This window comes from Leuresthes tenuis, unplaced genomic scaffold, assembly GCF_036924035.1.
Source record: "Leuresthes tenuis unplaced genomic scaffold, fLeuTen1.0.hap1 SCAF_8, whole genome shotgun sequence".
Taxonomy (NCBI): domain Eukaryota; kingdom Metazoa; phylum Chordata; class Actinopteri; order Atheriniformes; family Atherinopsidae; genus Leuresthes; species Leuresthes tenuis.
The window spans coordinates 6,518,469-6,546,327 of NW_027325362.1; the positions used below are offsets into that span (position 1 = coordinate 6,518,469).

General features: G+C 42.0%; 1 protein-coding gene across 3 annotated transcripts in view; it reads right to left on the reverse strand.

Annotated features, from left to right (window-relative positions):
* Positions 1 to 26,389, reverse strand: part of peli1b (pellino E3 ubiquitin protein ligase 1b) — a 38,566-nt gene extending 12,177 nt beyond the window's left edge. Inside the window, exons 1-2 of one of the 3 annotated variants that reach the window (XM_072390602.1) lie at positions 26,005 to 26,389; positions 4,124 to 4,432 (exon numbers count right to left, since the gene is read on the reverse strand). In XM_072390602.1, coding sequence (XP_072246703.1) covers positions 4,124 to 4,206 — 83 coding nt within the window. In that variant the 5' untranslated portion in view covers positions 4,207 to 4,432; positions 26,005 to 26,389. Of the gene's footprint in view, positions 1 to 4,123; positions 4,433 to 11,174; positions 11,313 to 16,048; positions 16,789 to 26,004 lie in introns of those variants that run through there. The other 2 variants (XM_072390603.1, XM_072390604.1) reach the window with 2 other exon arrangements.
* Between the last annotated feature and the right edge of the window lie 1,470 nt (positions 26,390 to 27,859).

A 27,859-nucleotide genomic window follows, 5' to 3' on the forward strand; every position in this document is an offset into this window, starting at 1 on the left:
AGAGTTGCAGGCAGTTCAAAATCAAAGTTTCCCATGTGGAGCAGAACTGCGTGCGTGCACATACATGTATCCAAATATTCCCAAAACGAAGGCTGAGAGGCCAAAGGTTAGCAGCAAGTCAGTGTGTGTTCATGAGTGTGTAGAGTGCTCACACAGCCAGGCAGACGGAAGAGTGAGGGAAAAGTTAGCCTCAAACATACAGACACAGACTGAATTCTTCACTCCCAACAATTAAGAACAAGTTTGTTTGCTTGCTGATTAAATACTAATAAAACTGGAGCCCGGTGAGCAGCAACAAGCTACCACAACTGACGTGAAGACAGATAATTACTGTCACACCCTGTTTTTATTCCCAAGCTGCAGAGGAAGACGCTGCTTTATGTAAGTTTGTCCTTTTTAAAACATACGATGCATGAAAAGTCATCAAAATGTCTTAGACAGGTGCTCCAACCTCTCATAGCGACACAATAGTTATGTCACTAATCTGGAATGAAGAGTATCCTGCACTGCTGTAACATAGGTGAGGATTCACCCCCCTCAGATGATAAAACACATCTGCATAAACATGCCTGTGGACACAGAATTACAATGAAAATGCAAACAGAAAGAGGTGGATTTAGTCATGTCACACCTGTCTGAAAGATTAAAAACACATGCTGTAAAATGCCCAACAGATGATGGGACTTTCCTACATCACAGGTAAGGTTATTACCTTTACTCTGGGGTTAGCGAGGAGGTCAGAGTGTTAACAGTGTGTTGCTCCATTTGCATGCATATGTCTGTTCCTGATCACATGGGAGTGAAAATCAGAGGAAGAAATGGGGTGAGTTTACTTCAGCTGAGCTATTTAATGAGCAAAGACACGATAATCTTCCACACTGGTTTCTAAGAAATGTGGTGCAACTGTCCTTTACCCCCGCCATGACTGAGCAAACTGAAACAAACCATAACAAAAGTGGACATCCGGGCTTGGCATGACGCAACAGGTCACATCAGTTCGCTGCACTTCACTTTTAAACAAGTCTGTGCTCCCACAATTGCTTTCAATAAATCAGTTGTGAGAGTTTAAATGCTTTTGTGGGTGGGTGACTGTTTTGTTTGTTCTGTGCTTGTGTGGGCAAAAGATGCAAACATGTGCAATACTGCCATGTGGGCTGTTTCTGCTAATCAAAAATGTGCTTACAAGGACCAGGAAGAAGACTCCAAACCAGCAAATATCCATGAAAATGATGCATTAATTGATTTATTTTTTCAGCAAATGTTTAATAAATAAATGTGTGTCGTGTTTAATGCAAACATAGCTTTTATCTGCTTATAAGAGCAAATTTTACCTAATATGTTACCGCCAGTATTACCTTAACAGCAGTGCAGAACAAACGTCACTGCACCCATTAAGACTTTGTGTCAATGTCAGAGAGGTCAATAAAGTTGTTTCCACTAAGGTTTTATGTTACAGACAAAACAGGTTAATGGATGCAAACAGGTTGTCTTGCACAGTGACCGTGCCATGGGGATGTATTCACTTTCCTGTGGAGGGTCAAAGAACAAAGGTCAGGGTTAGGCGCTTGACTCTCAGAGCTTCAGTTGAACCCTTTAAAGGTTTAAAGAGCAGCCTTTTCTTGTAGCTCAGCGTGTGACGCCTCCTGTCACAGAGCAAAAAGTGCCCCTGTCGACCTTTAGAAAAGGATGGCCTGACCTAGAATCATAAACTACGAGCGGAAAAAGCACAGCAAACGGAAAACTGGGGTTCTCCCTTGTAAAGGCATGGAACTGCGTTCACTGCTTAATGTGTTTTTTCCACTAGGGAAAATTTCCACAGTCATCTCCCTGACAATAGCGTTCCAGTGCAACCCAGAACAACAAACCGTGTGAGTCAGCTGCGACACCAACTGTGTGAGACATGAAAAGTGTTCGTGTGCTTGTAAGGAGTCTTTCTGAGATCTGCATTCCTCTGTGGAAAGGGCTGGTATGGGGAACAGCCTTTTGGGAATAAACAGGAGACAGACAGATAGAGGAAGTCCGTCTGTGTCTGTTGTTATTTGAGAAAGCGTGCGTTAGTCTGTGTGTGCATGCTCTTATAAGGCTTCTGTGCTGAAGGTGCAGGGTGGAGTGAGGGGTTTTTCCTTCAGCTGAGAACTTGACTCAAATAAAACGCCGAGAGAAAGTGAAAGCCGAGGTGTTTGAGATGATATCCGCCGCTGCTGTCGGCCAAAACTGATCTCATCTTGCAACATGGATAATCTCCTAGTGCAAAAACACTCCGTTCTAAGTGCCTGACCCCATGCAACTGGACAAAAATATCTGCAGTGTTTATGCTGCTTCCAAACATTCCAGTTGGGTTTCTTGTTGTCAACCCTTCAGCTGAATCAGTGAGAGGCTTGAACTCAGTCATTTGGAAAACATCTTCAGGTTACCAAACCCATTAAAGCGCCTTTAAATCTTACCGTATTTATTCCTCTGGGAGGCATGGTCTTTTGTCACATTAATAGCTTTTTTTCCACCATCTATCACCACCCCTGTCATTGTTCTAAAGCTATGGTTATCTGCTAAATTATAATGAACCATCTTTGGTAAACAGTGTGAACAAAACAACAATGCAGAGTGATGTCAAATGTACACAAATTGTTCAGACTGTCGGGGTAATTTAGGCTGTTTACCAGAGTCAACAAAGATAAATCATTCCTGCATTTAATGCTTCTTTACTGTGCGTAACGACTTCAGTCAACCAGAAGAACACTGAAGTAATATGTGACACGTTTTAAGCAGGTTTGGCTCGATCTGTGCAGTTAGAAGATGCATATTTCCAAGCCTCTGCCAAACAACTGATTAAATATGGTGTTAGCCAGTCGCTGCCTGATGTGACACCATCAAAGCATAAATACTGGTTACATATCCCTCTTTATGCCTAAACTTAAATGTCTAAAAAGGAAGTAGTGAAAATGGAGATAAAACATTTTAGATAAACAATGTGCAATGGCACCTGTCTTATTATATGTGTCTCCGGGTGTTTGGAAGGACCTGATTGTGAGTCTTCCTCTTTATCTTTTGATAAAGTTTGATCAGCCTCCATATTCATCAGCAAGCAACCAGGAGGTAAACAATTCAGCATATTTGTAGGAAGTCACAGAGGCCAAAGCAGTAAATTCATATACATCACAGAAAACCACACGAAGCTGTGGCTATATTTGGTATATTTCTATATTAGATCCACCCACTTGAACTGAATTCAATTACAAATCAACATGATATGCAGGGTAAGGGATGGCTCAGTTCACTATGGCACATATACAAGACTCTTACCTGCACGTACCAGTGTGCGCTTTTAATTATAACACAATCAGAGGGGTGACTACGCCTGTCACCATTTCAGCTGAGTGATGATCTCAGAGGTGCATCACCTGCTACCACACCCCTGTTCTGCCTCTGTACACTTCCAACAAATGTGAGCACCTAACCATGATCAGCCGACACCCACAGACAACGCCAAACACGGCAAAACGCAACCAAGACAAAGGGCTCAACAAAGAGTGGCCAAGACAATGATCCTGACTCCTCAGACACATCTACAATCTCGATTTAATTAAATATCAATCAAAGAAAAACCTTATTTTTATCTATTATTCACACGTCAAAGTACAAACATGACAAACAGCAAAGCACTAAACTAACTGTTTGAGCTAAAAGTGACAAATAAAAGCAGCATGGCTGCAACTAAAAGTTGTTTTAATCTGCTGATTAACTGAGCAGCTGGTCTATGAAAGGTAATTTTTATTCAAATGATTTACTTTTGTTGCTTTTTGAAGAAATGATGAGTTTGAAATAACCTGCATGTTGTACTGGCTCCATGTGAATCTGTGCTCCATCTAAACAGCTAAATTCACAGACACAATAACATCATTGAATCATTATTACAAAAGACTTAATTAGAATTAGAGCATCTCAGGCTCCAGCTCCTCCCACCTGATCCTTAATAACTATGTGAGAAGCAGATGGTGGTGCTGACCCTCGAAATGTATTTGGGCTTTTAGAAGATGTTGAAATATTCCCATTGTAACTGATGTAAATCCCTAAGTAGGAGAACTGTGATCTGTGTGTGATGATGAGTTGATTTGTGGATGCCTACCCCAGCACAATGAGCTCTCCATACTTCACTGGCACTTTGGTGGAGGCGGTGGTGGAGATGTTTTCCTGCTCCGGGGAGTACATTGAGCACCGCTGACTGAGGTTTGGAGGAGGAGGAAAGGAACGACGAGTAAGACCCAACAGGGTGACGGGGGGCAGGAAGGGAACAGGAGGGGGAGGGAGGGGGGAGAGGTGCCGATCCACTGGAGCACTAGGAAAGGAGGAGATGGAAGGGGAGGGGTCAGCTGATCCTCAGCTCCACCCTTTCATACCTCATGTGCCCGCCTCTCGCAGTGTCGCTTGGCCCGCCCTGCAGAGTGGCAAAGAAAGGATTAACACAAAGATTAATGTGTTTACACCAACTGCCCTAAAAGAAAGAGACTGGATTCACATGCCCTAACATTAGGTTTCCAGATATCTAATTTAAGCCAAACGTACCCACAATTACTTACAACAACCAAAGTGGATGTACAAACTCAGCTGCGTTTCCACTGTTCCATCTTACAGATGTCACAAAGAAGGATAAACCACTGCCTTGTTGTCTTAAAAGTGAAAAATTGCACCTTAATAACTTCTTAATACGCTGCTAATGTACCTCGACAGTGTCCCGAGCAGACTGGAGGCTCGCTGTCTTCTTCTTGTTAACACCCCACTGATTTAACAAGTAAACTGGGTCAAATGACGAGTATGACACCCTGTAGGTGTAGCCTGTATAAACTCGATTAAACCACTCAAACGCAGCAATGACTACTAACGTTCAATATTGGCATGAGGCTGCAGGTGCTAGTACTGCTGATGTTAGCTCAACTTGGCTAACAAGTATGACATCTTTGCCCACAGAAGCTGCCATCAATTAAAACACTACTTGGTAAGCTTAAAAACAAGGTTTCCCCCCATCCCTCTCTGCTGTGCCTCAGCTTTGCCATGCACGAACACGCTCGTAACCCCGGCTGGGGGCACAAGGATGAGCCAGAGCAACCGAATCCCTTCACAGATCGTCTGTGCTGTGTATTATTGTAATGGAAACATTTGATCAAATATGACAAAAAGGTATCTGAGTGCCCCATAAGGATAGGAAATGTTAGCTAACTACTTACAGAAATACAACTGCTCATCCGTGGTTAGGGGTGGGCTTTTTTCCCTGTGTGCAACTCCTTAATGCAGAAACAAACGTATCACTACCCCACGCAGTGTGTTTTTCAATATCAAGCATATCGGGCAGGGAAACGTTTCACCCTCTCAAAGCTTTCCCAAGAAGTTTCAAGTAAATCTTCACATCCTCAAATCAAAGAAACAACTATGGTCGGAAATTAATAAGCTTTCTTTTTTTGCTGAGTGAGGTGGGTGGCTATTGTTTTCTGAGTCATCCTCTGAGGTAAGCATTTACACAGCTTTCTATACACGCAGGAAATAAGAGAAACGGGAACGTATGAGAAAAAGGAGAGGACGGACTTCCTGTCACAGCAAGCTGAAGCAGATCACCATGGGTTTAAGTTTAAGTGCAAATCTGCCACAATCCCACTCAAAAGTTTTATAAAAGTGGAATGTATTGTGCACATCACAAGATGGCTTTCCCAACAATAACACCATTATTTCACTTCCAGGCAACGCGCCTCATTTGAAGCTGAATATTTCTCCAATCATTCCCAGGGTGCCTATCTGCTGAGAGGGTGAAAAACCACAGAAGAATAAAGTGTGGGACGCACAGTGTTTTGATGATGGGTGAGGATGGGTGAGGATGGGTGGGGGCAGGAAGGCTGATGCAGTCCCATCAGACTGAGTGGGATGAGTTCATTCAGGGGGCTTCCAAGTAAATACATCAAACATATAGCCTCAAACAGAGGCACTGTTCAACACCAAAGGCGTTTGTCGAGGATTTGCAAGTCCTTACTAAGCTGTCTGAATAGATCGATCTTAAATATAACTGTAGCCATTCAGCAGATGCTTTATCCAAAGCAACTAACCAGTGAGGAACAACGCTGAAGCTCCAGTACAGTAAGAAACTGGCATTAAGCACCACATCTATTTAAAGGACAGAGCACGTTACGATGTGCAAACAAAGTGTGAGTTAGAGGTGTTAGATGAGGCGTTCATGGAACAGATGAGTCTCCAGGAGATACTTGAAGGTAACGAGGGACACCCCTCAGGTTGGCAGAGTAAGATCCATGCAAACGTCCATGACAGTCCCTATACCGAGAAAACAAACCTTGTTCCCGAGCTTTACTTTATATTTTGAGACAAGCTTCTAGTAGAGCGACTGTAACCCGAAAAAAACCTCATAATTCACAGGAAAACTCGCACAATCTGGGTTTAAATGCTGTAGAAAAGCTGATCCAAAGCAGCAGTGGTTATAGCTCAGTAGAAGAAGTAGTTGTCCAAACTGAAAACCAGTGGGAAACCAAAAGAGGAACACAGAGAGAGCTCCTGTACGGGAATTACTATAATCTCTGGGGATATCTGGGATATCAAATCTGGAAAGATGCTGGTCAGGATTCATTGTTTGCCGCCTCAGTCCGGAAACAGCTTGTGAGTCACTTCATTTTAATCTTTGGCAGATAATTCACAAAGTTGTTTCCAATACCCCTAAATAGCATCAAAGTAAGCAAGCTTACTAAAAGTAGACTTTTTTGCTTATCAGTTGAAGCTTTTTTCATTTGTATTCACCTTTTCTTGTTCACATCGAGGTCTGTTTAAAACACAGCTTGTCTTCTGTCTCTTTTAATGTCAAAACTGTTTGCATGGTTCAGTTCTGAAGTGACTAAAACCCCTTTTCTTCTTCATTTTAACATGTAATGCTCTTTGTCTAATCAACAGGACTCTGCATGATGATTTCTGACCTCTGGATCAGCTTTTGATGGTCAAACGTGAGGCCTCCTTGTCAAAATTACCATCAAATATTGAATAAAGGTTGTTTCCTAGATTTTCTGAACTTCAATATGACTGATGTTAAGATTCCCATGATTTAATTTGCATTAAAAATCTGCATTATTGTACTAAATTAAACTAATTAACTAAAAGTGGCCTCACAGTGGTGGAGGCTGTATATTATGAGACTTTTGGTGGTCCCTTGATCACACACACAGTTTTCTATGTAATAAAGGTAGTAACAGGGTGTTCACACGGCACGCAGCTTTGCCTTTAGGTTTATGAACTTTCATACAACCCGAGTGAAGGTAAAGAGCTTCACTTTGTCACGTGCTGTTACTCACATTCATTGGCCACAAACTCGGTGGAGAAAGGCTGGCAAATTATTATCATGATGATAACAATGTAAACACACCCTTATTATAACAGAGAGAAGACATAACACATGCCAAAGATGTTTTCAAAATGACCGATATCTCAGTATATGAACATGAGAAGATGGGGGAGAGACATTCATGCCTGACGACCACAACAGAAAATGCGTCTCAAGCAAGAATAAAGAATAAAAGACACAATAATGTGGCTCATGATGGCTCCTGAATCCTCATTTGGAAAATCAACAGGCCTAATCCTGTCTGCTAACCAACAGCCTACATGTTATCAAATTGTTTCACAGCCTCACACCAGGTAGTGTCGACAGTAACACTGAATTTCAACTCACTTTCAGAGTTTCATCTGTTGTTAACATGCACAGATAGCAGCGAAGCTTTGAGCTATGAGTCATGTTCATCACGCAAAAGGTGAAACTGAACGAAGAAATCGCAGTTTAAACCAAATATTCTTCCAGCAACATCTTACCTACGTTCTGGCAGAGTTCAGCAGGTGGTGGGAACAACTGTGAATCCCCACTGACAGCAAATGCAGCATGAAGCTGGAAGTAGGCCCGAAGCCGCCGCTCCCCCTCGCAGGAAGAGTGACCTACCAACACATGCATGAAGCACTACCAGCGCACGGACAACACAGTGTGCTCAACGACGAGCTTGTAAAATCTTTGCTGTGTTCGCACACTCATATGTGCACGTGTGTGCGTGCACGGTCGGTCGTATCGGGAGAACTGTTGGCTGACTTGCCAGGAATTGATTTTAATGTATGGAGCCAGACACTGAAGGAAGGAGATGAATAGGTCTGGGTGCTGTGGGTCCTGTTATTGAACACGAGTCCAGAATACTAAATTAACTTTCCATCTTAGAGCTGCTTCGAAGAGGTCAAAACCTCACAAACAACTTAATTAACATTTGATCTGCCAACTATTTTCTGGATTTATAGACCAATCTCTTTGCCCGTCCCGATTTTGTCCAAGCGTACAGTCTTTTTCACACGTTTCCCTCACTCTTCCCTTCTCTGCTGGAGACATGCTCTCACAGCTGGAAATACTCCAGAGCTGAGTCCAGGTGAAGCACAGAGAAGGACACGATGCTAAAAGTAAGCCATGGAAACCAGTGCTTTTGCTTACATTGCTTCAGAACTAGCTGATTTCAGTACCACGTGTATTTGGACGTGTCTCCAATATCAATAAGCGAGTGGAGAGCAGAATGATGAACAGAAACTCGTCAGCATGTGCGGTCGATGCATGTCAACGCTCCAGAGTATTTGCTGTTTTCACACACTGATGCACAAGAAGTTAGGAGCAAATGTTCTGAGCTTCTCACCCTCCAGAACATCTCTGGAGAACTTCATGAAAACAGTGCACATGTGGCTCAAAACTAAAAGGAAATGCAAAATGCTCCGAAGCTGAGAACAATGTAAAAACCTCACATTAGGTGTTCAAAGAGCACATGAACTTTTTCAATGTATTTTAGGCGTCTGGAGAACTTATTTTGTCTTTTTTTGGCTCCTGCATCAGAGGGGTTAGTCTGGGACATAACTGCTAATCAGTGCAGACAACATATTTACAGTGATTGATTTATCATTAAAACACTACACACCCTGTTATCCTCAAGTCCTAAAGCATCTTTTGCGAGTAAAAAATGTTTTCAATCGGACAAAATTCCAGTTCAAACTCTGGCAGCTTTATTTGAAAACAGCTCGTGTCTTTTGCTTGAACGAATACATGATCATTAAATTGGCTGAGGATGGAAAGAAAGGAATTTGACTTATGAATCACATGGATGGGTGTGTATACAACTTAAGTCTGTGCCTGACTAAGCTGTCGTCCTTTGCAACTCAGCATGACACAGAGCTCAGCGTGGCGGTGTGCCAACTGCTGCTTAGCTACAGAGACACACAGAGCTACAACAATATATCCAGAGCTCAGAGAGGCTGACTTTGCAGGCCGGGGTCACGGATCGTAGCAGCATGCTGCCGACAGCACGGACAGCAACCTCACACCTACAAAGACCTTCATGAAACTTTACTGCAACAAGGCACGGATGACACCTGCCATTCCCACAGTCTGCCAACACCAACAAAAACCTGCCACGCACACAGGCAGGCGACAACGTAAACATCTCTTCATGTTAGAAAGGAAGCAGGGTAACAGCTGCACTTCTTCTTTTGAATGCATCGCCGGCTTAACAGCAAAATACGTCAAACTGTCCTATTTAGCATATGGCGAAGAGCAACATGTGTGAAACAGCTTCCCTTCAGGGTTCGAAGGCAGCCTCTGCTCACATCGAGTTCAAAGGTGTGTAAAGGCTGGTATTATGGGAACTTAGATGGTGACACACTTTGAGGGTTACAAACAAGGTAACCACAGGCTGTGTGTGCATCTCAGCTGGCAGGTCAGGAACCAAAAATGGGTCAGAAGGTACTCCAGCAGGGTTTTAGACAAAGAAACACTCAGAGGGAAACTGTGGTGTTAAACAGTCAGCAGAGTTTACTGCAAGACGGGTCCTGATACACAAGAACAACAGCATTTAATGCTTCAACTCATGGGCTCGTGTGACAATTAAAACTGAGCGAATTACGGTTAAATAACAGCCTGAAAGCAATCATTTCAGAGAACTTTTTTAATTTTGCATGACCAGAATCATTTATGTTGAACTGTATGAAAACAGATAGCTTAAACTAACCAAAATGTTGAGTTTTTGCAACAAAAAAGTGGCAGTCGATGCTGCCGATTCAACCAAACTAATAGTGGCGCCAGCTGAACACGAATAACTACATCTTTACATGCAATATTTGTACAACAACGTTAAAAAACTGATGTAAAAACTGACGTGCAAGTATTTGGAAGATTTGGAAGGGATTTACATTTCAGATCTTTCAGATCTTGCACCTGCAACGCTTTCAAACGAACGACATGTGACTGGAAATGTGACAGAGAAGCAGGCAGTATTTAAAATATTTACATCCACATGTAAGTAGGGGTGTCGGCTCAGGTTCGAGCCCCAGCCCGTCCTGCCTTTTTCTCTCCGTCCACTTTCCTGTTTGTACCAGCTGATAACAGGCTGAAAGAGCTAGAAAAATGCACATAGAAGTGAATACAGACAAGGTATCAAAGCCAAAAGCGTTATGTGTTACTATAACAACATTAACAACAAAAAACAAACCTACATATAGAAAAAAAGTGTAGTTTTGCTGCAAGGTTTCAATATAAGCTGCTCACATGTAAGAAAAATGTAAGAAACAGATGCAAAGAAAGAAGGAGTTGTTGCAGGAAAGTGCTAACACTGGGTGTCAGATCAATAATTAATCACAGATGCTTGGAAAAGCCAGTCTGGCATCCTGAACATGCAGACTGATTTAACAATATTCAATCACTTCTATGTGAAAGTAGGGATGGACGCTGATGGCTGGTTCTGGTTCTGGTTCAGCACAAACTCAATTTCTATCCTTTCATTCATCTATTCATCTTGTTTTTAAGGTGGAGATTCCACAACAGGGCTACTTCAGGATGTGTTTAAAGACCGACTGTAACACTCAGAGATGTAGCCATAACCAGCCCGCTGGGCTAAAACTTGCTAAGAGAAACAAACGAAGTGGATGGCAGTTTTGTTCACATGAGAATGTGTGTGTGTAAAACTGAGAAATCCAAAGGAGGAAAAAAACAGGCTCATCTCATACGCTGTGGTTGCTGTGATCTCTGTCAAAGCCTTTCATGAAGAAGATCATTAGATTTCTAATCATCCCGGTATTACTGGCTCTCGCCACATCCTCAGACACTGCAGCTTTTAGGCATCTCGCACCTTTCATGTTCCCAACGAGCGAAGGGAGGCGATGAGCTCTCCAGCTGTCTCAAGCTGAGCGGCAGAATCACATGTTCTCCAGAAAAGTCACCGCAGCAATTCTGCAAAAAACACGTCTGCCGCTACCTTCCCCTCTTCGGTCTCCTCAACTCTTCATCTCCCTTTCATCCTTTTACGGTCAGTTTGTTGCTTTATCGTGACAAGACAACAGAGGGCTTTAATCTGTTTTTCTTAAGAGCTCAGCTCCTGATAATGATACCAAAACAGTCTGAAATCAAAGAGAGTAACATCAGCTCTCATGGAACCGAGCGGGGATATTTCTGACTCCTCTTTGTGACAGTAAAGAACAGGACTCTGTATTATGCTGGATTTGCAAACCAGCACATACTGTAGGGAGTTCACCTGGAGGTTCGTGCGTCCTTGAAAACTAACATCTGCTCGGCTGATGTCTGCTTGGCAAAGACGAACACTATCCCAGCACAAACTGTAACGGCAAAAAGTAAAGGCTTATCTAATCACTTTAAGTAAGCCTCAGTGGGATTCTCTTTTTGTTTGTTTGCACTATAGCTTGTTCACAGGCATCATCGGGACAACAAAACAAGGAGAAAAACAGTAGATATCAGCTGTGAGACGTAAATATCTCCTGCATCAAATATCGTTGAAAGTGACATCTTCATTCTGGTGTGTTTTTAGATTTACATCAGCGCCGTGTCAGCTCTGAGGCTATTAAAGCGCACAAAAGATGAGCAAAAACATCAGGAAGAAGTGGCGTATTTAGCCATAGCCCCCGAGTCACTGAAAGAGACCTTCAGGAAGATTTATGAGATCAATGAATCATGGTGGACTGCTCAACTGTGCAGTGATACCGACACAAATATGAACTTTGTGTTAAGAGTCACCAGGAGGAAAAAGAGGCGAACTACTGCAACGAGATAATAATCCTGGGCTCACTCAAGATCTTCACAGCAATGAAACTTTAATAAATAGACCTTAAAAGATCAGTTTATACCAGACAGCCCAACAAGCTCACATGAATAGAGGAGGAAAAAGGACCAAAAGCCCCCACAAGAACTTCAAAGAAGCTACAAAAAGTACCGACGACGGGCAAACATTCGCTTCCCCTTTTTTATTTTTCCAATGTGAAAGTTGTAATTGCCTAAAATATCAAATAAGTACTTAAAATTCTACCTTTTGCCTTGTGGAAATCAGTTGATCTTTTACAAACTTAGCCTTAGCATCGTGACAGGTCACCTAACAATGAGAGAATTCAACTCATCGGTCATGTTTCTTTCTCCTGCGTCCCCATTTAGCTCGGCGAGCTACAGAAAAACAAGCGGTTAGGTAGATAATGAAGGTTCAATGTTAAGTTCTGAGTAAACAAGAGATGTTAGGAGTGAGCCCTCTCAGCTGATCTACCTCATGCTGCTAAGAATCCCACTGACCTCGCCTCTTCTAACAAAAGCTTGCTTTGTCAAATTCCCACCCTGAGAGGAGCTCCAACGCACTCCACCCGTGTCCTGTTTGTAAAGCAGCATCAGCCTGCCAGCTCGGCGGAGGGAAAGAGTCATATCCATGTAGTTAAAGTCACGGCCCAGAGGATGAAAACTGCTGCTCCAGTCAAACCCTGCGGGGTGTAAAGGTTAACAACTGAATCCAGAGTGGCGACACATTTCTGTCATAAACGTTCATACTTGATCTGAGTAACCGGTTTGCTTTAGCCACGCTAACCGGCCAAAATATCCATGGAAGACATCTCCGATTTCTCCCTAAGAAATGAAAAATCATCACTTTAAGATATCAAATTTCATCATGAGACAGTGTGAGTGTCAACTGTTTTTCTGGGGAAATGAGACACTTAAGAGTCCTTCAACACTGCAGTTGCATTAGTCTGTCTCACCAAAACAGTGAGAGGAGCACTTCAGCCTTGATTTTACAGCAATAAACACCAACTCGACCTACATGTTCTTTTCACAAGTTTGTCAACTACTACACAGAAACTTAACTTAAAGGCTCAGACGTTAGCTTAAAGGGTGGAGTTCACCATCTGCAATTAGCCGAAAATGTCTCCAATCAAGCAGATTTTCACTGAGGGGACCTCCATGTGAGGAAAACCAGTCCCACGTCAATGCCTCAGATCAGAAACCTCAGCTTCCTGAGACAACAGCTGCTCAGTTTTTAGGCGGTCAGAAATTAAACTACCAGCAGAGCGGACATGGTGTTTGTTCAGTAAAAAGCTCTGGATAAATTATTAGCTTCATCTTAAAGGATTCACAGACTGAGCCGTGCCAGACAGCCTTTTCCAAAAGCAGCTGGTGGTCAAAGGATAACTGTCCGCAGGATCAAGTCGAAGTGCCATTAACTAGAAACTCAACTAGAGCCTAAAAAAGCCTCTAATAAAATATTAAACCTAATGTGCAGCAAAAAAGTCGATCTTACGGATATCACACGTCTGTTTCAGGACATGAGATGAAGAGCTTTCCACAGTTGCTTGGAATAGTTTTTACTGCTTTTCCAAAGGGTGACTAAAATGGAGCGTTATGCAGCACATCATGCTGTAGGGCTGCGGGGTCTGACCATAAACCTCATCCTCGGTGTTGGTCCTGAAAACATTTTCATCCAAACAACACTCAATAAGAAGTCAAATCATGTGCTAACCCTACAATTTATGGTTGAGTATTTTGGAGATTTCCGCTTCAAAGTGGGAGGCTGTGTGCGCACAGGCAGGGTATTTCGGATACGATGCATGTGTGTGAGGATTTGTGTGGGTGCGGGCTTGATTTTAGGCGCTCCGGCCTCTGTGTGTAGAGTTGCATAGCTGGGTCAAGGGAGAGGGATTGGTTTGCACAGTGTGACGATTAGACGCTCGATCACTCGGAAACTGATCTTTGAGGAGGAGAGGAGCTGGCAAACCCGATGCCAGATATTCTTTTTCTTTTTTACCTTCTACCACTCGGTCTCCTTGGTTTAATTTGTCTGATCAATGACGTCCCAGTCACCTGGGACATGGGAGGGAAAGGGTGTGTTTTTCTAAGCGCTAGCTTATTTTGTTTAATTGTTCCCAATCAGGAGAGCTTATGTGCTCAGCTGGTTTTTCTATTTTCAGAAAGGCGCTGGTGTCTTCACGGTCAGCCAAGAAAAGGGAGGAGAAGAAGAAGAAGCTGTTGTGGTGATGTGATTATCTCACAGAAATGGTCACAATAAAGACAAAAGAGCCCATTTGCGGTCAGGAACATTGACTACCAGCACATGATAACATGGTAAAAGCAGGAATCCTGGCTGCTTTTATCATGAAGCTGAGAGCTTGTTGTGAGCTGTGTCGTCAACACATAAGGGTTGCCGGGGCAACACGATGTGGACACACGCCCTAAGAAAGATAGCTAGAAACATAAAAACTTTATCTTATGTGAGCACACATTAACATTTCCTGAAGGGGGGGGGGGGTCTGTTTAGCCCAAATGCTCAACTGTGTAAGCTAAGAAAATCAATATTCAACACAAAAGAAGGACTAAATGTAACTTCTCTATTGTTACATGTACATGCTTACGTATTGTTTCGTAGCCAAAGAAAATTAAGTTTCCTTTAAGAAAGAATTGGAGATTCACAAGCTTTTGTTAAGATAATGTAATCTGGATAAATAACAAAAATCAATTGGCCACAATCAATTATCAGATTGCATTCATTAGAGATAATCATGTGTGCATAATTGCCTTAATTCAGCTGACAGAAAAGTCACATTTCCACAATGTTTTCCACCCCCTGACCGACTCACTGGTAGTTTACGCCCCTTTAAATGGCATCATTGTCCCTTTCTGAGCGGTGGATCTGACATATTTGCCTGTAATTTCTGTTTCCAAAACCTAAAAGCTTTTTAATCATTTTTCCTGTATTGATTTCTGATAAATGGACGCAGTTCCTTATAGGAGGCGTGGCAGTTATGTAATTGTGGCTAAGTTTTTACTAATAACAGCGGCATCAAGATGAAAAAAGAAAGAAATATAATAATAATCACAGTTATTTCTAAACCATTTTTTGTCAACTCCAGTTTAATCATTGTGACAGCCTCGGCCCTAATTAGGAACATTCAAAAGGACATCGGTCTCAATCTTTTACTATGTAAACAGCTTTATGGCTAATCAAAGACATAATTAATAAGACATAATTCTCCCCTTCAAGTTAAGGGAATAAATTTGAACGTTGGTTACCTGCCAAACTGTCTGGATGACACACACCATGAGACAAAATCTCAAATCTGTTTTTGGCAAACAACGGGTGTTAATTTTTCCGTCCTGCTCACGCTCTCTTTCAGAAGTGTGATATCCGAAGTGCTACAACTTCGCTGTTCATCTTAAATCTACTTTATTTCTCCTTTTCTATGGGCTGGATGTGTTCTACAGATCTACACTTTTCTGTCTTGAAGTCAACCCACAATGAGACCTGGCACACCAAACCATAATCATCCAAAGGAGCCATAAATCAGCAGAGGACCTTATGAAAGGGAAATTCACTGGCTGACGCAATGTTACAGGAAATTAATGTAGCGTGAATTACATCTCCTGAAGCTCAGCAGGGTGTACACAGACAGATAAGCCTTCATTATCAGCACAAACCCGAGTGTGAATGCCTGACATGTGTTGCTGAGCGGCAGCTTGAAATCGAATAATGCATGACTGTGCATGATTAGAATACATCTTCATTACTATACCGAGCTTATCGTTTTAAAACTGAACACACAGACTTCACAGGATAAAATAAACATGTCTGTCTGACTGTGCAGCCTGCAGAGTGGTGATTTACACAGCGTCAGCGTGTCGATGCACACAGGAAGTCCCAATTCCCTTCCCACTCACAGACGTGCACACTCCTCTCATACTCACTGGTCCCTGGAGGTGTTCAGCAGTGTGTCTCTGGGTGTGTGTATATATCGGTGAGGTCCTGTATTTACACTGTGATGGATGGATGGATTCATGGGCCAGAATCTCGGACTAAAGGTGGTATTTCATCGAACCTCCAGATTCAACTTTTGGTCATGAGCCCGGGAGCACACGCTAAACTCCACTGCAAGAAAACAGGAAATTTGAGTAAATCACGATCAAAGTAAAAGCAGAAGGAAAGGCACAAATATCAGCAACAATGTGAAAAGCAGCTTGGGTGCTTTTTGATTAGTTTTCCCTTGTGCTGCAAAAACACCTCCAACGCTCTGAGACCTGAGCGTCTGATCTCTGCTGTTGGTCGTGGATGCTTTGACTTCTGTTCGTTGTGGGGCCCACAATAATATGGCGTTTTCAAAGTGTGCTCAGTCAGCTTTTGAAGTGGTGTGGGTGAAATCTTCTGGGTGAAATCCCCACGAATATAAAGACCAAAGTTCACAGGATAGCACTGCACTGTAACCAGATTATCAGAGTCACTCTCTGCACAGGTCAGAGGTTTTAATGTTGTGGATGATCATCATATTCTTAATAAACCTCTGTGGCTCATAAGAGCTGTTGAATCGCACTTTGTCTGGCACCTCACCCAGGACCAGTTTGCCTTGGGAGACCCTACCAGGGGCAAGACGCCCCCGACAACATAGCTCCTGGGATCCCTGGGGCACTCAAACCCCTCCACCACGATAAGGTGGCGACTCACGGAGGGGAAGTAAAGCAGTTGAAAGATCTAGCGCTCTTGTTCATGACTCTTTCAAAACTATCAGAACAATATCTTTAACAGTGTTTGACGCTACGAGACTCCCGATTAAGTTGTGAGTTAATCTCTGAAGGTACATCGAAAATATTTGTTGGTTATATTTCATGCCATTCAATTCCCCCCCCTTTAAAATGTTGTGGAATAGAAAAGTAAAGTGGCTCCTCATTTACTGTATTAATCCCTTGCTCTTGTGAATATAAAAAACTTGACAAATCTAATGTCTTCAGCAGCTTACAGCCACCCCGTCACATGGGTGATTTAATAACCACCAAATATGTGGGAGAGGGGCTGATTTTGTTGTGTTTGTTTGAATCATAAAAGTTGAGCAGAGCTGTAGTTCGTTCCTATAAGATAGTCTTCCAAATGGCATAAATGTGGACATGAATAAATGGACGACCTACAGTAATGACTGAAGCGCACATGTTCTCTAATACGCCAAATAAAGAATTCATTAACTGCAGCCCATCTGTCATTTTTATGTGAGGTAGGTTCAATTTCCCCTCTTTTTATGAAAACACAGCATTACAAGACATCCACACTAACTGATATCTGCCTTTCTGGTGTAACCCTTAGCTTACACCAGGGGTCTTATAAACTTAACAGCAGCCCACTTCCTTGTGTGGTGTTACCAAATCTGTGACTCTAATAAACGCTGAAGTGGCCAACAACAAGCCAAGCTGAGCTCATTTAAAGAGCATCTCCCATCGCTGCGACGATGACGGAAAAAAGCAGCGGTCTGTAACAAGGACGATTAAAATAGTCCACTTGGACCGCAGCCAGGCACTCAATCAGAGGAAGCGTTGCCACAACAATACTAACAGTCGTCAGCTATGAACATCCAGGCACGAAATATGTGGAGCAGGTCAAGAAAAGGACCTGAACGTTAGAAACAAGGTGAGGAATGTCAACCTGAGCTGTGCTGCTGACAGCAGATGTGAGGGTGGCATCGGGAGCTGTTTGGCTTTGTACTTTAACTCCCAAAAGTCCCAGAAATGCTGCTTAAAAATCTTTAATTAACGGCAGAAGTATGCCAAGTGCACCCCAGACAAAGTCTTTTGTTCAGTGCTCGGTGGCCGATCAGCCACATTTCCACACAACATTCATAAAAAGACAGACTGGAGACGGAGCCTTCGGCGCCAAATTCCTGGTGAGCATTAAATTAACTCCTAATAATGAACTAGCAGTTGCTCTGGAGCCTCCGTGGGACTGGCATCTTCCCAGAACTGAGACACTATTGGACTGGTGTTCATGGTGTGAACTCCATCAGAGGAACTGTGCACCTGACTCACGACCAATGTGTCACGCCTCCTGATTGTTTGAAGCTATGCAGGAATAATTAAAAACAGCAATGCTGTGTCTATTCTTCTATGAATAACATTCAAAATACTCCCTAAAATCTATTTCCAGACGCTTTAAAAGGTTAAAAGTTTTACATCTTAATCTAAGAATGTACGATTACTTCTTAATGCCTGGAGCACAAAAGGTGCTGCAATATGGTGCTGTTTTGGAGAAATTATCATTACAAATCAATGTATTCTCATGATAACAAAGTTTAAAAGTAAGTAAAGAGTAAAAATGTTCTATGTATGACACATTTCAAGATAAATGTCAATGCTAGAACGTAAAGCTTAATGGATGAGTTTTTATGGTTCTTGGACAGAAAATCCAGAAAAAGAACATTGAAATTAGAGCATCTCTGAAAGCAGAAATTCACAAACAGGACAACTTCCTGACATTGGACACTCTGCCTGGGACAGAATGATGAACTGGACATTATGTTATGCCAAAAAACTGTTTTCAGTTTGCAGGGCAGGTCCTCCTGTCTCTGCTTTGACTGAGCAGCCCACTGGTTTTCCTGTGAGCTGCTCCTGGCGGAGGCACAGTGATGACAGAAGGAAGGGGGAGAAAGAGGAGTTTGAATTACAGCCTCATTAATGATTCAGTAGGAAGAACACAGATTGGTGTATGCGCCGAACAACAAACAGTGCTGTTGGTGGACGTGCAACAAAGCACACGACTAAGCAAAGTCAAGGAAAATGACAATCACAGATGCAGAGCACCCAAGTTTCTGTGTCGTGGACGGCAAACAAATATCAGAAAATCTTAATCTAAACCGCCAGTCAAAGGCAACACGCAAGCTGCAATCTGTTTTCAAACAGCTTGAAAAGGTACAGTGCAGTGAAAGTTACTAATAAAAGTCCTGCATTTCAATTAAATCAATCAATTAAACGCTGTGAGACACAGGAAAGTGTTAAGGTTTGATTTAAAGGAAGCAACAGAGGGAGCAGACCTGGAGTTATCGGGGAGTTTGTTCCTTATATATATATATATATCCAGGTTTATAACAAACCAGAATATCTGAGATATACTTTGGCCCCAAACCATTTAAGCTTTCTAAACCAGCAGCAGTGTTTTAAAAACAGTTCTTGGATGGACAGGAAGTGGTGCAGCGATCTGAGGACTGGAATGATATGATCCTATGTCCACTGTCAAAGGACAGAGCTGAACACTAAACAGGCTGCAAAGCCCCCACGAGGCAAATTTGTGATGGGCTGAATAAATCAGAGTGGCTCGAGTGCAAACATGCCCATGTCCCAGTGTTTGCACAGCAGAGCTCGCGGTAGAGAGATCGGCGTGTGTCAGACAGTGGCTTCAGTCCAAGTCTAAGTTTTAGGGTTGTATGAGTTCAATAGTTGAGAAAATGTCTGTGAAACCTCAGAACTGGCACATTACTGTACACAACAGAGGGATGTGACAGCAGCAGCTATTATTTGATTCTTCAGCGCAGACATTTTCTCTCTGAACTCCTCTGCTTCGACCTTTAGTTCGTTCGACTGTTGAATGGCGGCTGCTGCTGACCAAAATCACTCACTAATCACTTTATAGTGATCTGAATGATAGATGAGATGTCATATACCCAACATAGTGTACTCCAAGTATCCCACAATGCACCATGAAAAGCGGTGTATAATTGATGGCCACTCATCCAGCAAATATATCCCATAATGCATTGGAAGAGAAAAAAGCAGACAAACAAGTAGACCCATGAGGCCTCCACGATCAACAGATGAGAGTCATTTGCTCTTTACATTTGAAAGATATTTACATTCTTCTTAACTAGTTTCTTCTCAGTATGAATCCTACATCACCACTGCTACTGATACATCGTAAAAATAGGAATTATCTTGTATTATAAACCAAATTTAATGTTGGTTTGTCCTTATAACTGCAAACAGGAGTCAAATACATGAGTTGTGGCACAAAAAGAGTCTATTACAGCGACTGTGAACCGAGCAGAAAATCAAAAAACAAAAATGACCTCTATATCTCGTTACAGGACAAAACAAGATAAGACAGGATAAGATTTCCCAGCCTGGGAAGTTTCTGTTCCAGCAGCAAGTATAGAGCACCGTGCAACAGATGAATGAGGGAAGAATGAATGAATATGTACAGTGAGTCCACTACGTGTGACGTCACGCCAGCTTTACTGCTCATTTTCCATATATTCTCACACCTGCAACCCCTTCTGTGTGGCTCTTTGCCTGGAAATGTTTCGTATTTGTTTATGTGAGGAACTTTAATTCTTCCATTCCTATAGTTTTTGAGGAAGGACACGATGGCGATGACTGTTTCATCTTAAACTAAGCTAAAAGTCACGATTACAGTACCTACGGGGGGAAGCAGTCGCTACGGTTGCGTGATGAAGCCTGGTTCATGTTTCCGTTCACCTTCCTCCACTGTTTGGGCCCTTGCAGTGTTGATGAGGGTCATCATTTTCTTGGAAGTCAAATGAAGGATCTGCGAGGGTTTAATGGTGCACCTGGTCATAGTTAGTGATCGTTAGTCTCCTGTCCAGGCAGGTGAAGTGAGCTGATGCTTAGTGGGGTTAGCATTGACCCGTCAGTGGGGTTAAGATGACTTCTAACTTCTGCTTTGGACTACAGTTTCACTTACAGCTTTGTTTGTGTTTCTTATCTCAACTCCCAGCATCAGCTTGGTTGAGAACAAGGAAATCATGACTTCTTATTTAATGGATTTTCAGCAATTAGTCTCCCTCTGCATTCACAGAAAGAGCAGCACTCAGTGAGGAAGCCACAGCATCAACAAGTGCCCCACTCGAGCGTTTGTGTTTGAAAGATGACGTACACACAAGCTCATTTGAGACAGGAAGGTAGGAGAGTGAGGCAGGAAATGGTTATCGAGCATGATCAGAGGGGTTTTGATAATTACAGGCTCAAGTGTAAGAAATGTGTGTGAGGTGCCAAACTGCAGTCGCCTGTTCGAACAAAATATGCAGCAAGGAAACCGCAGAGCTGCGAACTTCACTTTCTCACAATCCGTTCCTACTCTGTTGCTTTATATATTTATTGCCTTAATTGTTTTTTAGTATAATCTCAATTTCTGTGTAGAAATGTGAAAAGTTCTTATCATTAAAGTGGAAACTGGGGCCCTCAGAGGCGCCGCTGACACAATCAAACATGCACCCGAAAGAGAAAGTGAAAAGAGGATGTTTCTCTGCTAACCACCTTGTTATGTCAGAATTTACTGTCAGGAAGTTCTGTTTTCCCATAAATCCAATATGGCGGCTAAACAGGAAATGCGCTCAGTTCTCTCTCTCTCTCTCTCTTTCGCTCTTACCCAGCGGCGCTCCAGAGGTTTAAAGATGCAGATTTCTGTTTTCAAGTTTTCTTTTCCAGCATCTTCCAGCTCAAATCCCTGATGTTATTTTCTCAGAACTCCACCAAATTCTACGAATAAGGATGCAATTCATGGATCCAACTGGCAGTACTGTTAAATCAATAAAGCTGCCAAACAGGACTGGACTCCCAAACAGCTTTTCAAAAGACGCTGAACAGCCTCACTGTTTCACTGTTTCACTCTCTGCTCTACCTCTCTTTTCAGACTATTTTCAGCAGGAGAAAAAAGTCTGTCTGAGGAGCTGAAGGAAAGGGGCCTGAACAGAAATGTATTCTTCATTCTCGGTTTGAATCATTTTTCTACTAAAATAGCTCCTTAGATGGAAAATTGTGCCCTCAAAGGAGCTACATTAAGGTAGGTGGAGCGGAGAAGAAGGTGGGTGTTCACAGTGAGAAAGGACATCGGATCACTGTTAAATCTGTGTGCTTCTCTGTTCCCATATTCATGTTGTGCCCTCTTTAAACAGCGTAATCCTTAAAGTAGTTAAAGCCATTATTCTCACGAGACCATTTTCATTCACAATCCACATGTTTTACGGTAAAACAATGTCTCCACTGCTTTAGTTCACTAAATTTACATGAAGTGTTACATTATTATCTGCTTAAAACACTAAAAACTGCTTGTTTTTCTTGATAATTAATGCACGCTGCAGCTTCACGTCCAAACGTATCGAATTCATTTGTTTTGTCATCCAACAAAACATTACAATGCAGCAGTTTTCTTTACAATTCTTTCAAACTGCAGCTACAATCACAAAGCAGATATGCTTTGGTTTTATTTACTTACGAATTTATTTGCTAATCTAACCCGACGAGTTGCAACTCACGCCAACATGTCAACATGCTCAGAGTAATAAAGACGATGTGTTCAGCCTGATTTTAAAGCTGCATGGCAGCATGTAAAGTCAGTTCAACAATGCAAGCGTCCACCAGGAGACGCTTGTTTCCCTGGGTTGTAAAAACTGGGGTAAAGACATGTCAGAGCTGGATGAAAATGCCGTACCTTTAGCAATAAATCCATCACACTCGCAATCCTCACACCTGAAAGCTTTAAAGGGTCATTCTTGTCTATTTCAGCCCAGTGTATTACCCATAAATGTGACTTTCAGCCACCTTTCCCCACTGAAGAGATTGGGAAATACATGAACCTCAGCGCTAGCACTGACAGCCCCCTAAAGCTGTCAAAGACTGAATGATTTGTGCATGAATCATTTCCAAAAGTAAAGAAGCTGCCAATAAATGTGAGAGGAAATACTTGGTTGAACAAATCTTGGACCACAAACGCAAAGAAAGTCACACAGAATACACTGCATGTATCTATGAAGCATGCAACAAAGCAACAAATCAGCCCAGCTGCCAGTGACTGACATGTAGAGTGTGAGAACATGAGCTTCCTAAAACTACGTTTTGGAAAAACCGCGGTGGTTTAACGCTCCCCCTCCTCTTTTCTTTGCTACCTTGCAGAAACAAGGCCATAAAAATCGTGCCCACTGTCTGACCCACTTTCCATGACAGACGTAATCTGCCTGCACAAACTTCAGCCTGTTTACCCGCCCAGCAGAGAGTAAGCCGGACCGGGAGGAGCGAGCCAAGCTCCTCAAACACAGTGGGAGCAAAGCTGCTGCTCAGCTCCGCAGATGATTACACCCGCCGAGCTCTCCAGAGCTCCCCCGACAGATTACACAGCGCAGGCACGTGCACGCACAAAACCGTTAGGTTTAAAATGACGAGGCTGTTCACGGTTGGGTTCAAGCTACTCAACATCAAGTTGTTGTGATTTTCAGCTGTTATTGTTTTTTTTCCATTACGCGAATATGTGATTAAACCCTTTCCTCAGTCTACGGTGAAAATTAGAGAATAAATTCACCCTGGCACTACTTTTGACAGCCTGCCTGTCACCATGGTTAAATGTGGTCATGGAGACACAAAAAGGTGTTTTTTACTACTTTGACAGGTGTTTATAAGCCTGCCTGTCCGTAGGCAGTTTGTCGACGTGATAACATCATGACCACGCAAGACGCTAAAACCCAAAGTTTAAGGGTGTGTCGCTGAGATCAAAAAGAAGATCAGGTTCCACATAATTTCAAATGTGTAACTCCCCATGAGGCATCAATGTCTGGTGGATAAAATCTCAATATTTTCTGGTCCAAGTCCAAGTTCCCGTCGACGTGTGATCCCATCACGAGATTTTCCAGCATGCTACAATTTTTTAAACTGTATTCTAATGTTTCCACTGCCATGCTGAGTGGTCCAAACCATCTGAGAAATAGCAGGGGTCAGGCACATTATGGAGGCCAAATGAAGTGCTCGGCTCACCCGCATACAGAAGAAACTCTCAATGCTCTTGAGAAATAGAAATGAAGATTTTAGACAAAAAAAATAATACTTAAACACCAAATGGCTACATACTTATGTCCCAAAATGCCAAGATTTTCTTTTAAAAAGTCAGAAATATTCCCACTAGCTTGTATCGCATCCATTTCAGGAATTATTCAGCATCCCAAAAGTAGACGTAAATTAAATTATATCGCTTTAATATCAAAATAGCAAGCAGATTTGTAATTCTTATAAGGTATTATTGAGTTTTACTGTCCCATCAGGTGTTAAATTTAGCTGGGATCAAGACATAATTGATTAAATGGGTGTTATGAGATCTTTTTTGTCCAGGCCAGACCATGTCCAGACTGGGAGGCCTCTCTATGTTCCCGCAGACCAAGTTACTAAGGATACGAGCGGCACTGAACCTCCATTTGGACATCCGAGCTCTCTCTGCACTCCCGCCTGACACCGTCGGCTCGAGTTTCCTCGCTGAAATTGAGACTCTAAACCAAGCAGGAGGAGATACACACAGGGGCCTGTAGGAAACACACCCTGTGAAAATGTGCAAACGTGTATATACACAACACCTGCACCCTCCCCGGTTACACAACAAGCACCGGAGCGGCAGTTTGTAACACATTGAAATGAACTGAAATATTATGAAAAGTCTTCTTTAAAACAGGGTTGCACTGCATTAGTCCAACGCTGTTTATGGATCTGATATCGACCTCATATCTAACCTCCAATTTCTGTTTCCAGGAGAGTTCTTGCAAAAGAGCGTTTTTACATGCATAAATCCTTTAAATGTAAGTTTTCTGTTCAATCAATCTGTAGCTATTTGTTGCTATTCTGGTATTTTCTTCTTTATTGTATCACGAAAGCAAAGGGAAAAGCAATTTAAATGTAAATAAATAAAAGTGGGAGTGAGATGAGGACACATCGATGTCGCCCAGCACGATTAAAAGCTGTTTTGTTCTGCGTCTTGCTCTCAACTTGCTGCCGATAGCTTAAAACATCAACCCTGTAACAGTAAGCCTCACTTCCAATAAAGTTTGGTCTAAGATCGTCTCACTCACCCCACCTTTTCAACTAGATTTGCTCTGTTTCTGGGCGATGAAAAGCTCCTGTATATCCATACACACTCAACCAGACTACAAAGACATATATCGGTTTCTTAATTTGGAAAACAGTAAAATTCCCAGCAAACTAAACTTTAGAGTTATTCTTTTGACAGGTAAGGTAACATTTCCTCTTCCCTGGGGAGGCCTCTGGTCTAAAGAATTCAATAGGGTGGAGCGACATTTCACAAAATTCAAGATTAAAAGGTTCCCATGACAAGCAGACAGTAAAAATAAGCCCCGGGGGGTGGAGGGGTGGGGGAGCGGGGGTCATAATGACTGTTTTTTTAGTGATATTTCAAACATGGGGAGTGAAGTGGTGAAATCTATCAGATTTACAACTTATCACATCATCTTTTACAAGCTATGACAGATTGGACCAGACAGAGGAAGACCACATGTGGGGAAGAAACCAGGTTAAAGAGGTGAAATGAGATGGGAGATAGAGAAGCAGGGGGAGGGGGAGGTTATTAACTGGCTATCAAGCTTCAGTAATGGGAAGAGTCCTTGTATTGGCTTTAATTCCTTCTCAGGCAATGTTCCCTTCTTTCTCACCCACCCCTTCCGGTGACAAGTCAGCACCCAGGATGGATGTGATGTAAAGTAATACCAGCATCTCTGAAACCTACCAGCACACAAAGATACAGTCCCGGACAGACAGAGGCTTTATCTCAACAGAACCTCTGATTTCCACAGTGATAAAGCAGTCAAAGCAGGTGCATGTGTGTGTGTGTCCATGTGTGTGTGTGTGTGTGCATGTGTGTGTGCACTTGACAAAGATCAGTACTTTGCAGCTGCAGCACTGCCTGTGACGACCTACCAGCTAAGTGATAGGACATTACCAAATGAGGTAAGGTAGCGTTAATAAATTACACTGTCTCACAGCAGCTGGCAGGACAAAGCAGGTGATATTCAATAACAGAGAACAGGCAGGCTAGCGTAAAAACGCTGCTATACCACTATGGCTGCTTTAATTATCAAGCTAAATCAGGTGGCTTGTAAACATGTACTCACTGCGATATAAATGATGAAGTCCTATTATTGTCCCAAGCCTCGGGTCGGTTGGAGCTCAGAGCTTTTCCACCAGCTTTCCCAACTTGCTGAGGCTAGCAAGCTAGCTAACGTCCCACCGATACAAAAAAAGGGGGGATTTCACATTAATTTCTTAGCGTCTAAGCTAGTAAACCAAATATTTAACCGAGTGATAATAAAAAATAATATTGACGGAGGCCAATGAAGGTAGGTGTTATTTGTTTCCCCCCCTCTCGCGGAAATCAGTTACAAATGTTCGGTATAAGAAAAAATATCCACGGTGCGTTATTTTAAATGACAGCCTCTCCGCGGTGCGCTGTCCTTTGTTGTGAGCATCTCAACGTAAACACTGAGCAGTTCTGCCCGTTCTCTGCCTGCGTGCGTGCGCTGTAGGAGGAGACTGGGGAAAAAAAGAAAAAGAAGTCACCGCAAAGGATGCTGGGATTTGAAGTACCGTTGGACGTAAGCCTACAAATACGTTCACAAACAACTGGGAAATTGTATATTCTCATCGATAACTAACAAAAATGAAAGAAAACGCCACAAGAAATAGATTTTTTGGTAACATGATGACTTGTGTTTGGATTATTCTGCATTTTACGTGATTCTTCTGTACGCTTTTTACACTGGTGTTGCAACATGTTTTCTACTGACACAAACACACACAAAAAAAGAATAAATACAAAATACATTTAGTCACTTTATTTATGTGAACTAGTTAAATATCGTTGTTGACTTGCGTTTCGTTTGTTTGTTGTACACAATATAGCAAATCTGAATGAAGTACCCCCACTTTATTAATCGACAGCCAAATTCCTTCAATTTACTACTTCCGGGACACTCCAAATGCAACACACTTTCAGACGTTATGTCCCAAAATTAGACGATTACAAATAACAATCAAAATGCAAATAATACAGTGTTAAACTTGATTAAAATTTAAAAGTGAAATGTTTAGATTTAATTTTTATATAAAATTTACTTTAAAAATAAGCGATCTTAAGTGACATGTATGTACCATAATTTACAATATATAGTACATTTTGAGAGTAGCCTAAATAAGTTTTTAAAAAATCATTTATTTAAAGGCTTTTTTTTAGAAAAATGATAAAGCAAAGTGCTTCAGGAAAAGCAGACAAAACCAAACATAACGTAACATTGATGAAAATGGGTCACTAAGAGTACAAAGAAAAAAAAAAAACAACCCAAGAGTAAATGTTCAGATAAACAAGAAGAAATTATCAAGCAGAAAAACATCGAATGACTGACTGTCTTCACATGGAGATTAGCATCAACAGTATTTCATGACTGGATTCAATCAGTATATTGGTTATGTTTTCCATTTGTTGATATTTCATTCTGTTTTCAGAAAACTGCACAAGCTGTTTGTCATGGTCTCAATTAAACCTGGATTTGCTCCCTCGACTATCAGGATACGGTGCCATGCATTACATCATTGTTTTGGCAAAGAAAAAAGAAATTTTGCACAACTGCAGACACATGATCAAACTATTGTATACTTAGATGACTATCAGTTAAACAAACGTTTGTTTTTCACATTCCACATAGAAACCATAATAAGATATGATCAAAACCTGGATAACACTAAACCACTATATTCAAGAACACATACAATTTTCCCTTATTGGAGGAAAAATATGAGAACAATTTTTTCAAATGATGACACTCAACTTTAGTAAATGCATTTCCCATCACTGGGCAACAATTATTGCAAATATCTGATATGCTGTGCAAGAAGAGGTAATATGTGTCCTTTAAAACTCCCAAATTTAAAGCAAACACAGGTGGAAATACATAAATATCCAATGAGAGGTGA